General features: G+C 32.4%; 1 protein-coding gene across 2 annotated transcripts in view; it reads left to right on the top strand.

Annotated features, from left to right (window-relative positions):
- LOC148598140 (MAM and LDL-receptor class A domain-containing protein 1-like) overlaps window positions 1-12,597 on the top strand; it is a 156,544-nt gene extending 143,947 nt beyond the window's left edge. For both annotated transcript variants that reach the window (XM_088562174.1, XM_088562173.1), the window contains 9 exons: window positions 491-601; window positions 1,437-1,551; window positions 2,362-2,469; window positions 4,433-4,470; window positions 5,163-5,337; window positions 5,770-6,050; window positions 6,710-6,864; window positions 7,846-8,002; window positions 9,791-12,597. In XM_088562174.1, coding sequence (XP_088418300.1) covers window positions 491-601; window positions 1,437-1,551; window positions 2,362-2,469; window positions 4,433-4,470; window positions 5,163-5,337; window positions 5,770-6,050; window positions 6,710-6,864; window positions 7,846-8,002; window positions 9,791-9,837 — 1,187 coding nt within the window. In that variant the 3' untranslated portion in view covers window positions 9,838-12,597. The remainder of the gene's footprint in view (window positions 1-490; window positions 602-1,436; window positions 1,552-2,361; window positions 2,470-4,432; window positions 4,471-5,162; window positions 5,338-5,769; window positions 6,051-6,709; window positions 6,865-7,845; window positions 8,003-9,790) is intronic.
- Window positions 12,598-12,983: the final 386 nt, after the last annotated feature.

Raw genomic sequence — 12,983 nt, 5'->3', positions numbered from 1 at the left:
TATTACCAAGTGGTACAAGTTCCCTTTTATGATATCACAGTAGCATTTGATGTTTGTCTTCGCTTTTAAGTGTTAGTCCCTGTAAGAATCAGGCAGTAGGTGAAACATAGCATAAAAAAACCATCATTTTGATAGTTTTATTTGACTATTTTCACCATCAGAATCAAGGTAAACAGACAAGATTTTCCATATCACGCGGGACCTTTGAGTTACAATTTCATTAAAATACACTTAGAATGAACATTTAATGGCAGATAACTCATGTCAAATATCTCATTTTCTAGTATTCTATTGGAAAATTTTTTTAGCAAAGCCAGTGATGCAGAGATCAAATAATGGTCTTTTCCAATAGAGAAAGTATCCTTTAGTGATATTACATTGTCAGATTGGTGGGGTTTTGACATGCATGTTTCTGATTTTCCCATTTTGCCTGATTCTTACAAACACTTACACTTAAATTCACTTCTAAGTTGTTCTCTTCATTTTTCAGCTAATTGTACCAGTAGTGAATACGAGTGTAGCAATCATGACTGCATACCTAAAATTCACCGGTGTGATGGGACAGCTCAGTGTTCTGATGGCTCAGATGAATGGAGATGTGGTAAGTTATCACTAAATTGTGTATTTAGTACACATAAGTATTGACTTGTACTCACCATTGTGATCAAACAGGTAAGTGTTTCAGTGGTTTAGATGACGTTATCACTTTGCTGTTGTGAATGAGTATTGAGTAAAGATTGCTATTTAAATGTACTCACCAGTATGATGGAACAGCTCAGTGTTCTGATTGATCAAATAATCAGTAGAGGTGTGGTAAGTTATCACTGTGCTGATGTGTATGAATTTTGAGTTGGTCCGTCTGTTTGTCTGTCCTTCCCTAACAGTAAGATAACAGCTTGTCATCACAACTCCTCTGAAACAAAATTTCCTGAAACTTAGTATGTAGAACATCATATATATACTTGTGCATATTATTAGAAAATTTTGATTCTCTAATTTTTGTAGGAGTTATGGATAATGCATTATGAAATTTACCATAAATCATCATATATCAGCTTGCCATCGCAACTCCTTTGAAACTACCCTACGGAATTTCAAAAAACTTGGTGTGTAGCAAGAATATCATTTGCTTAATTGTCTTGATTTTAAAAAAAAATGACTAAATATCACACATTTATAACTTGAACCAGTACTTTAACATGTCACCCTCTGCATGGTTCTTAGATGAAGCAATACTTAAATATGTCACCCTCTGCATGGTTCTTAGGTAAAAGAGTACTTAAATATGTCACTCTCTGCATGGTTCTAAGATGAAGCAATATTTAAACATGTCATCCTCTGCATGGTTCTTAGGTGAAAGAGTACTTTTAACATGTCGCCCTCTGCATGGTTCTAAGATGAAGCAATACTTAAAACATGTTTTATTGACATTGCAGTTAGGAGGGAAAGCAGTGGACAGATATCAGTATTGATGGAGGATGTATGGACTCCAATGTGTTACGTTGACGACCGAACACTTGCCAGATATCTATGTGGAATAGCAGGTTATGGGTAAGTTTGGTAGATATGATGGGTAACATTGGTAGATATGATGGGTAAGTTTGGTAGATATGATGGGTAACATTGGTAGATATGATGGGTAACATTGGTAGATATGATGGGTAAGTTTGGTAGATATGATGGGTAACATTGGTAGATATGATGGGTAACATTGGTTTCTGTGGTTATCTGATATAAAAACTGGACATGTTGTAAGGTTACCAATGAGACAATCATCCACAAGAAGCAAACAATTAAACTTGTACAGTCACCATACGGTCTTCAGTGATGGGCAAAACCCATACCATAAAGCAAGCTGTAAGAGGCCCCAAAATAAATGAAGTGAAACTATTGTTATTCATATGAGATGAAAATTCAACCTCATCTACGGAAAAAAAAATGTAAAATAAGTAACAGCGCATGAACATAAAAATGAAAACCACTGGACTACATGTCCTGGCTTGGGACAGACACACAAATTTCAGCAGTGTATTTGAAAATAGTCAAGATTGTTCACCACAAAAACATTATCGAAGTAGTGATAAGTATTATGAAATTTGTCTATAAAATCGGATTTGGAAGGATCTTCATTGAGTTTGGCGGTAAACTGAAAATCTTAATAGTACTTAAACAGATCTGCTATTATGTCAAATTTCTGTCATCATGTCATGACAACATGTTCAACTTCAACCTTTACATAGATTTGGTAAAATGACCATATTCTCAAGTATCATGTATTATGGATTTTATGGTATACTTGATCATTTCTCAGAATAATTAATCCACAAAAAAGTATCATGTCTATGGTAATTTTTTTTGTAGAGCCTTGAGTTCATTTAACCCTGGAATGACTGTAACTGATGCAATAAATGCTACTGCAGGAAACAACAAAAATGGTGTTATCACTAACTATGATCTTACAACAGTCATGTAAGTTTTGTCCTATGATCTAACAACAGTCGTGTAAGTTTAATTCTATGATCTTATAACAGTCATGTTAGTTTTGTCATATGATCTTTCAACAGTCATATTAGTTTTGTCCTATAATCTTACTACAGTCAAGTCGGTTTGTCCTATGATGTCACAGCAGTCATGTCAGTTTTGTCCTAATATCCTATAACAGTCATGAAAGTTTTGTCACATGATGCTACAACAGTTGTGCATTGTTTTGTTCTATGATCTTACAAAAGTCATGTCAGTTTTGTCCCAATATCCTGTAACAGTTATAGTTTGTCCTATGATCTTACAGCAGTCGTGGATGTTTTGTCCTATGATCTTACAACAGTCATGTGAGTTTTGTCCTATGATCTTACAACAGTCATGTAAGTTTTTTCCCATGATGCTTTAACAGTTTTGAAAGTTTTGTTTTATGATCCTATAACACTCATGTATGTTTGGTCCCATGATCTTATAACAGTCATGTAAATTTTTCCTGTGATTTTATAACAGTCATGTAAGTTTTATTTCTATGATCCTATAACAGTCATGAAAGTTTTTTTCCTCATAATGATCCTATAACAGTCATGTTAATTTTGTTCTATGGTCTTTCGACAGTCATATAAGTTTTATACTAACATCCTATAATCTTTAAACAATTATTTAAGTTTTTCTTAAGACCCTACAATGGTCATATAAGTTTCGTCCAATGATTCTTTAAAAATCATGTAAGTTTGGTCCCATTATCTTATAACAATCATGTAGGTTTTGTCCTAACTAAAATTTTATGATAGTTCTTTCTTATGATCCTACAACAGTAATGCAAGTTTTGTTTTATGAATTGATTCTGTAACAGTCATTCTGTCCTAACTTTAAGCTAACAACAATTATGTTGGTTTTGTCCTAAGATCTTATAACAGTCATGTTAGTTTTGTACTCTGATTCTGTAACAGTCATGTTAGTTTTGTCCTCTGATTCTGTAACAGTCATTCTGTCCTAACTTTAAGCTAACAACAATTATGTTGGTTTTGTCCTAAGATCTTATAACAGTCATGTTAGTTTTGTCCTCTGATTCTGTAACAGTCATTCTGTCCTAACTTTAAGCTAACAACAATTATGTTGGTTTTGTCCTAAGATCTTATAACAGTCATGTTAGTTTTGTACTCTGATTCTGTAACAGTCATGTTAGTTTTGTACTCTGATACTGTAATAGTCATTCTGTCCTAACTTTAAGCTAACAACAATTATGTTGGTTTTGTCCTAAGATCTTATAACAGTCATGTTAGTTTTGTCCTCTGATTCTGTAACAGTCATGTTAGTTTTGTCCTCTGATTCTGTAACAGTCATTCTGTCCTAACTTTAAGCTAACAACAATTATGTTGGTTTTGTCCTAAGATCTTATAACAGTCATGTTAGTTTTGTCCTCTGATTCTGTAACAGTCATGTTAGTTTTGTCCTCTGATTCTGTAACAGTCATTCTGTCCTAACTTTAAGCTAACAACAATTATGTTGGTTTTGTCCTAAGATCTTATAACAGTCATGTTAGTTTTGTCTTCTGATTCTGTAACAGTCATGTTAGTTTTGTCCTCTGATTCTGTAACAGTCATTATGTCCTAACTTTAAGCTTACAACAATTATGTTGGTTTTGTCCTAAGATCTTATAACAGTCATGTTAGTTTTGTCCTCTGATTCTGTAACAGTCATGTTAGTTTTGTCCTCTGATTCTGTAACAGTCATTCTGTCCTAACTTTAAGCTAACAACAATTATGTTGGTGTTGTCCTACGATCTTATAACAGTCACGTTAGTTTTGTCCTCTGATTCTGTAACAGTCATTCTGTCCCTGCTTTGAAAAAAAAAAACAATTATGTTTAAATTTTTTGGATCATGAACACAACACCTCATCCCCCCCTTCTCAAATTTTCTGTGTTTTTTATCAAGTTATTTCCCTTTTTTCAGGTCATGTGATGGTATGATCTTACAGTGTGGTGATATTGGTGAGTTTATACTATAATGATTAGCTGTTCATAAAATAGTGGTAGATCGAATCAGGATTCATTTTCTATTAACCCTGATCAGCTGATTCAGATTGCTCCTAGAAGATTATTTGCCTGTCATAAAATTCGCCTGTTTAGACAACAATTAACACCTGTTATCAGATTTATGGTTCTTCTTATCAAAATGTTATCAAGAGAACCAAGGATACAGTAGTAATCAAAAGAATGTAATCCAGGGACAAAGACCAGACATTGAAACACGAAAATAGGGGTGTGAATTCAAAGTTTTTTTTTATGTAATTTGGTCAAAATCCAGTCTTGGGACAAATTTGACCTGAAAAAAGTGTGAAACAAATGGGACAAATGGTGAAAATTGCGAAAACATGATTAAATCGTGTAAGTTGGCAGGTATGTTACATTGCATGATTTAATAGTAGTTCTTAGTGTAGAAGAATGACTATGTTGAGGAGTCTTATCTGTAAAATAAAAAAACTCAAAATGTCCTTTCTTAGTATTTGTTTTGTTTGTTTCTGATTTATATATACACATTTTTTATTCTGTTTATTCCTGCAGAAAAAAATGAAGAAAGGGTTTTGTTATATCTCCTGCCATCAACATTTTCTTTTTTTTGTGTAGGAGTGAACTCTTTGATTTACATTGTGTCCAAATTCTGTATTTATTTTTTTTATCAGAATGCGGAGTTCCTTCAGTATCATCTACATCAGTTGGATCCTATATACTAGGGGGGAATGATGCAATCCTTGGAAAGTGGCCATGGCAAGCCCTACTGTTTATGAATGGCAATTCAGGATGTGGAGCAACACTTATTGACCCATTCTATGCTATTACAGCAGCTCACTGTGTTGTGTAAGTTATTCTTTGACTCACAATAGGTGGGCTGAGTAAGTTTTTATGAACTCACCAAATTGTGATTGAGTAATTGCTGAATGAATAGGTTATAATTGTAAAATATCATAGTTCCAGACTTAACCAGTAGAAAGTTATTCCAACATTTTAGTTTTATAATTTCTGAGAGGAAATTGTATAGCAGGTAATTTTCACAGGGAACCAATCAGATTTAATAGAATAGAAATTATATGTAAAACTTGAATTTTATGAGCGAGTATTTTGGCGATTTCCCAAACCTCGCAAATATTGCAAAATTTAGAACCTTGCAAAAATTTCCCACTTTTCGAGGGATGGAGTATGTAAGCGCAGGTACATATGTAGACAAAAATAACACACATTTTTGAGGTCAGTAAGTCAAATGTCAAGGTCATTTTTTTTTTTCGTCTTCAGGAACTATAATAACTTTTACATCCATGTGGGTGAAGTAAAAGAGTCAGCAATGCAAGGATCAAATGACCATGGGCAGAGGATTTTAGTAGCAGAGGTCATTCGTCACCCAGCGTACCAGGGCAGTTCAAACAGTTACTTGTCTGATATTGCTATTCTACGATTATCTCAACAGGCTGTATTTAATGATTATGTCAGACCAGCATGCATTGCAACTAAAATTGATGATAGTTTGACTAACTGTCACATAACTGGATGGGGTTATACTGATAGTATACATATTTGTAAGTATTGTTTTGATAAATGGCCCCCCTAAAGCCAACACTCCCCCTCCCAAAATTTAGATTTTCTAAGTTGTCTGAATTTTTAGCTAACTGTAAAAAAAATGATAGGAAACAATGGGAGATTCTTCCCATACCTATTTCTCTTTGGATAGGTCATGTGGGAGATTCTTCCCATACCTATTTCTCTTTGGAATAGGTCATGTGGGAGATCCTTCCCATACCTATTTCTCTTTGGATAGGTCATGTGGGAGATTTTTATGTAAAAGAAAATTTCGGGTGTAAAATTTCAATTATTTAGTATTTTTCACTGAAATATAGTAATTTTAACCTAAACCCCCCCACAAATCTTATATTTCTATGTGGGAGATTTCTAAATTTTTTATCAATTTTGTGGGAGGGGTTTACAGGTATGCCACAAATCTTTAAAGATGATATAGACTTCTTTGCACCATGCCAGAAAACTAGATTCTTTGGAAAGGTAAGGAAATATTTGACAAAAAACCTGAATATTAGATTTTTTATGAAACCCCTTCTTGGCCATTCATAACACCTTCCTGTTCTCCAGTTCCCTGTATCCACCCCTGAATAGTTTAGTGTTAGATATTTCTGTGATAAAGACTATTTCATTAAAAAAAAACGAGACATTCTATTTATTTTAGCTGCTACTGCTCCTGATAACCTTCAGGAAGTCCAGGTTGATATTAATGTTGATGTTGAGAGATGTAACAAGAGTTTACAAAGTAATATTGGAGTTTTACTGCCTGAAACTGGAATCTGCGTAGAAAACAAAAATCTCTTTTCTCCTGCCTGTCATGTAAGTAGATCAGTATTTAGGTCTCCCACTTAATTCATTTCCCCTTAGAACAAAGGGGAGATTAAATTGTCTTTTGTAAAGTTAATCCAAACAAAATTCTCTTAAAAAGTTTTCTTTAATAAAATTTGAAAACTTACTTGACTCTGACCCTGTTTGGAAACTTACCCTACCAGTGCACGTGGTCCATGCTCCCAGTTTTTAGTGGAGTTGCTCATTTACTTTTGTTGCTTCTTACGTATTATTTTGGTTACTTGATGTTCCTAGTTGTGTCTGTCTGTTTTCCATTTCTCTTCTTTTTTTCACCTTGATTACATTCTTTTGCTTTCAGCTAGACTCTTGATTCCCTTGATTACTCTTACTGTATTTTCATACTACTTCAGCTGTATTCATCAAAGTTTTTGTTTCTATCAGTTCCTATTTTTATTTCATTGGAACCTCGTAACTGTGATCATAGATGTGTAGAGATTGATCTAGGTATTTCATGAGTTTGCATATTGAACTTTTAACAGCAAGAATATTGATATAGAAACAATTTAGAGCCATTCAAAATCGAAAAGACTGATCCAGGGGGCATACCCTCCTATTCAATTTGCAAAATTGATGAAATTTTGTTGTGTAAATGCATTCATTTAAAGGTGTTTGTGAAGGATTTGTTTGTGCTCCTCCTTTGGCGGCCCCTTTCGTTGTTTTTCTGGATCTGCCTCTGAAATTCCCATCTTTGCAATAGTTCAGAAGTTCATCATTCAGATTGTTCGTTGTGTGTTTTTTATCAGTAAGTTATACGGTTTATATTCTATATTCCAGCCAAACCTGTCAAATCAACAGAGTAAGTCATAATTTATAAACAGAAAACAACAAATGATACAAAACAAATTAAAAGGTAGCAAAGAACGTGAATTAAATGAGCAATAATGACATTTAACTTTTTTAAATATAGTTGACAGATACTTTAACTTTGTTTTTTTTTTTTTTTTTGCACAGGGTGACTCAGGTGGGCCTCTTGTTTGTCAGAATGAATTTGGACGTTGGGAGCTTGTCGGTGTAACCAGTTTTGGTTATCCTTACTGCCGAGGACATGATATGCCTGCCGTGTACCAGAGTGTACCATATCATATAGACTGGATCAGGCAACGGACAAGTAAGCCTCTTGTTTCCGTAACTACAGAATTTTTTTACATCACAGTTTCATCTAAAAATCATGCAAAAATATAGCATTCAAAGTGTGTCTTTTGTACTGGAAACCTTTCCAGCAAAATTTCAGTAAATATTTTTTTATACCATTGCAAAAACATTGTGGTTGTATGATCCTGCCCTCATCATAGTAAGCATAGTCATCCGGTGTCTGTAGAATTTTTTTTTTCTTTTGTTTTCCAGGCAATAAATATAGTAGAAGTGTAATGATCTTTATGAAATTATACCACAAGGTGCCATACCACAAAAGAAAGGCTTTGATTGATTTTGGGCTATCTTTTGATCCATTTAGGAATTAAGGGCCAAAAAGGAGCCAAAAACAATCATTTTCATGCTATTTGGAATGTAACTTGACTGTGAATGCAACTTGTACTACAAGATGCCACACCTCCAGGGGATGGCTAGGGTTGATTTTGGGGGCTGTGTCTTGAACTGCTTGGGAATCTGGGACCAAAAAGTTATCAAAAACCAGGATTTTCATGATAATTGGACAATAACCTGACTAAAGGTGAATGGATATCTGTGAGATTGTACCAAGAAGCGCTGTACCCCCAATGCAGGGTCAGGATTGGCTTTTGTGAATGAATCATTAATGAATAAGGGTCTAAAATGGGGCATCTTAAATTCTGGTCAAATTCTAACCCTGAGTCAAATTTGAAATAGGAATCAAAATTGAGACCTGTAACAAGCTTGAATGGCATGTCCATACTTGGCCCAACAGCCCAGGGTTCAACATCTGTGGACATATCAAGCTGTGCCCAGAAAAGCATTTTTTTTTCAAAATGAAAGTGTCAGGCTAAATTTTGGTTAAATTTATGAAAAAAGGATGCAGGAAAAAACGGTCAAAATTTGAGGACTATTTTACACTATAGTCATTCAAAAGATATCTGTAATATACAACATTCTTTGGAAAAATAACATTGCTGAGATTGAAAGGGCATACATCTTCAAAACATAGGCCACTTCAGATTAAATATGAAATATGTGATTAGTCACCATCTGCATGATTGACAGAACTATATTTAAATAAAAAAAAGACCAAAACAAAAGACTACTTTATCTGTCACCATATCATATAAAATTATTTTGTTGTCTTTTGTCCCCTGCCACTATGTGGAAGGGAACATGGAAATACCAGTGTCCTTCCATCCATGTAATGGTGCATGTTTCAGGTCACATTTGTGGAACCAACTCCTCAAAAATCACTGAACTGATTTTGTTGACATTTTGTAGGATTGTTAGTCACTCTCTTCAGTTGATTATATTGGATATATTGAATTTTACTGGAGCTATTGGAATTTTTCAATTCGACATTTTATCAGTTTTTTTTTATATTAGTTACTCGTTGACTTCTGAAGTAGGAACAGTTAAATATAATGATGTTTTGACCACTTTCATTCTGAACCTTATGCTATGTGATAATTTGATTAAAATATATTAGGGGGAAGTCTAACCTTATTGTCATAGCACGCCTGAATGTTGTGTCCATTAACTTGTCCTAATTATTTAAAGTTCATCCTCTGCGGCTGTATCAAGCTGTGCCTTGTTAAGCATTTTAATAATTACCGAAGTTTATATATTATTACATATTTGTTGATGATGGTGGTAGGTAAACACAGCTTCAGTATGCATTGGATATTGATTTAAAAAGAATTCAGGCGATAATTAGTTCCTTTGTTAATGAATTTGTTTGGTTTATACAGTATTCACTATAAAAGGTCATTTTATTATTCAGGTATTCAGATAAACCAGGGAGACACTCCAACGCCACCTCCGTCGTAACATCAGAAGATCAACTTAATATTAACTTTCCATTACCACAGTGAGCATCTATGAGAGGAACATCCTTTAATTATGTGGACTTTACATTGTCATGAAAAGCTTTAAGTACTGATCTTTGTAAGAATCAGGCAGTGGAAAAAATGTTGAAAGGAACATATTACCGGTAATTTAAATTTGAAATGCTCTGGAAATCATATTATATTGGGCTGATCAACTGTAAAAAAACACACTTTTCTAGCATTCCTTATATTGTTAATTTACAATTTTTTGTGCTTTTTTTCGTGATTTTTCAAATCTTTTGACTACCACAGTCTTATTTCCACTTTATTACTTTTTATGAAAGAGATTTTTTTTTGCAGTTTTACTCCCTCTTAAATTTAGCCAAAATAAAAATGTCACAATAATTCATTGTTGGAGAATAATAAATAGCAGTCATTTGTACTACATTACACTACTTTATGAAAGTACAACCCTTCTAGATTAGATCTGTTTGAAATTTCAATCATTTGCCTGATTCTTACAAATCTTGACAATCTCATGAAAGTTTTAACAATTGTATGTTCTAAATAATAAGATCATATGCTTAACTTCTGTACTTAATGAGTTTGATGGAAACAAATGATTTTTTTATATGTTTTACAGTTTTCTATGTCTTTTTGTTTTTGTTTTTTATTTTTATTGTTTTTGTTTGTTTGGTTTTTTTTGTGGGTGTGGTCATAGAATTATACAAAGCCTACTTTATCTGATTAGAAGTGAATTGTTTTACAAAACAATATTTTTTATCCTTTTAGATAGGTCTTTTATAAAGTTTGAAATTTTAGACATATTTTGTATTTATTGAATCCAGCCCTATTTATTTGTTTGTGTTTTGTCTTTTTTTTTTACGATGCTTTGATTATGTTGTTAATGCTATTGTGTTTTTGTTGTCTTTTCATGTATGATATATATTGTATATTGCTTTCCTTATACTCTTTAAGTACACTTTAAATTCAGGAATGATTACATGTTTTTTCTAGAAAGGCAGAGGACACTTACCCTATCGGTGCACCTGGTCCATGCTTTCAGTTTTTAGTGGAGTCCATTTACTTTTGTTACTTTGTATGATTTTAGTTACTTTATGTTCTTTGTTGTTTTTGTCTGTTTTCCATGTCTGGTCTTTGTCCCTGGATTATATTCTTTTGATTACCACTATAACCTTGGTTCCCTTGATTACTCTGTCAAGTATTTGGTAATTTAGAAATCATTGCATGTTTTTCAAGTATTCGATAATTTAAAAATCACATGTTCTTTAATTATTCTGTTATTGCATGGTCATAATGTATATTGCAAATTTAGAAATTATTGCAGTCAAAGGTTATTGCAAATTTGGTATTTTGGCCAAAACTGTAATTTTTGTGAAGAGACAAAAATTAATCATAGTAACACCAATTAAAAAAATTAGATTTTCAATTAAATTATTTGGATAACAATTGAATACACTTTTTGCAACAATTAAACTGTACTGTAAAGTGTAATGACTGTACGATATTGAATATCAATTTATTTTAATGATCTACATCTAGGTATGTACTTCCTGAATTAAATACTGTACAAATTGTACCATTTACAATAAAATATACTGGTACATGTAGGTAAATACTTTCTGAATACTTCACCATTTACAGTAAAACCAATATATTTTTGCAGGTGCTTATTTTTGTGATGTAATATCTCAATCCTATTTTTGTAATTTAATATCTCAATCCTATTTTTGTGATGTAATATCTCAATCCTATTTTGTGATTTAATATTTCAATCCTATTTTGCAACAATTTATTTCAAGTCTTGTCTTATACTTTCTAATAAAAGTATTTTATCACAAAGAGACCTATTTTTAGTGATTTATTTTCACAATTTTTTCTTGCTCACAAAATTAGGGAAAATAAGTCGGTTGCAAAAACAAGTTGGTTTACAGTAAACTTTCAGTGTTGCTCGGTTTTGTGATTTTTCCACCCATTTGAGGTATTATTGTTTTTGTCATTCTGTTTTGTTTTTATTTGTTTTCAGTTTTTTCTTTTTTTAATTTAAGGATGGAGGAAATAAATAAAAGATATTAATATCACCTGTTATAAATGATGAAAAAGTTTAACCTCATGATGAATTTTAATATTCAGAATACTGAATATTTTATATGTCAACACAGTACTAGTTGTCTCTGAGCTATTTCAAACTCAGAAAAGGAAGAATTAGAATGTCCGTTAGTGTTTTTTTGTTTTGTTTTGTTTTGTTTTTTTTTGTTATTTGCATCTTGAATAATAAAACTTTATATTGTTCATTACATTATAACTCAATGTATAAATTTAGATAATTGCAAAAAGGTAAGTTTGGATAATTGCATTGAAAAAAATATTACTTCACTAATGTAAGCTAAAGTTAAAGCTATTGCAGAAATTGTAAGGTTAAATTATTGTGGATTACTGTAAGTTTAAGTTATAGTATTTGCAATACTGCATATTGCATATTTTCAATAATATGAAATTTCAGCCATTTCTTGATTTTCAGATTTTTCTGTATATACCTCTTTATAGTCTCATCAGGATCATTGTAATTGTATATTGTCTTTTTTTTGATGATTTTACTGGGCTGGTTTCCTGAATTTGTGACATAATATTACCAATATTTGACTATGCAATATGATAACATTTTATATACATGTAATTATATATAAAATCATCTCTATATTCTTGTATAATTTCACAATAAAGTCCATTTGATTTTTAATTTATTGTTTTTTTTATATCTCATACATGTATTTATGTTGTTGATAATCAGAATTTAAGATATAACCATATGTTATTGCCATGTCATCTATGATATGAAAACGGGATTCACTTGATAACCAAATGAGACTTACATGTACAATGTATGACTTGTGATATAGACCAAAGTATAAGTCTGGCTACTTTAGATGTATTTGTGAAGTTGAATTGCACAGCCCTGTCCTTCGTCCATATTATTTGGCCTAATTACCTTGACGCTCTACTTAACATCTTTTTGTCGTTCGCCATTACACTTGAATACCAGTCTCCTCAACAGATCTGGCCGTCTTCTGTAGGTCTTCCACAGGTCCATACAGTTTCTCTGTAATGGGGATTGGTTTATCCCAT

This window comes from Perna viridis, chromosome 14 (genome assembly GCF_037379345.1).
Source record: "Perna viridis isolate PV_CMFRI_1.1 ecotype Kerala chromosome 14, ASM3737934v1, whole genome shotgun sequence".
NCBI lineage: Eukaryota > Metazoa > Mollusca > Bivalvia > Mytilida > Mytilidae > Perna > Perna viridis.
This window is presented reverse-complemented; position numbering and strand designations above follow the sequence as displayed.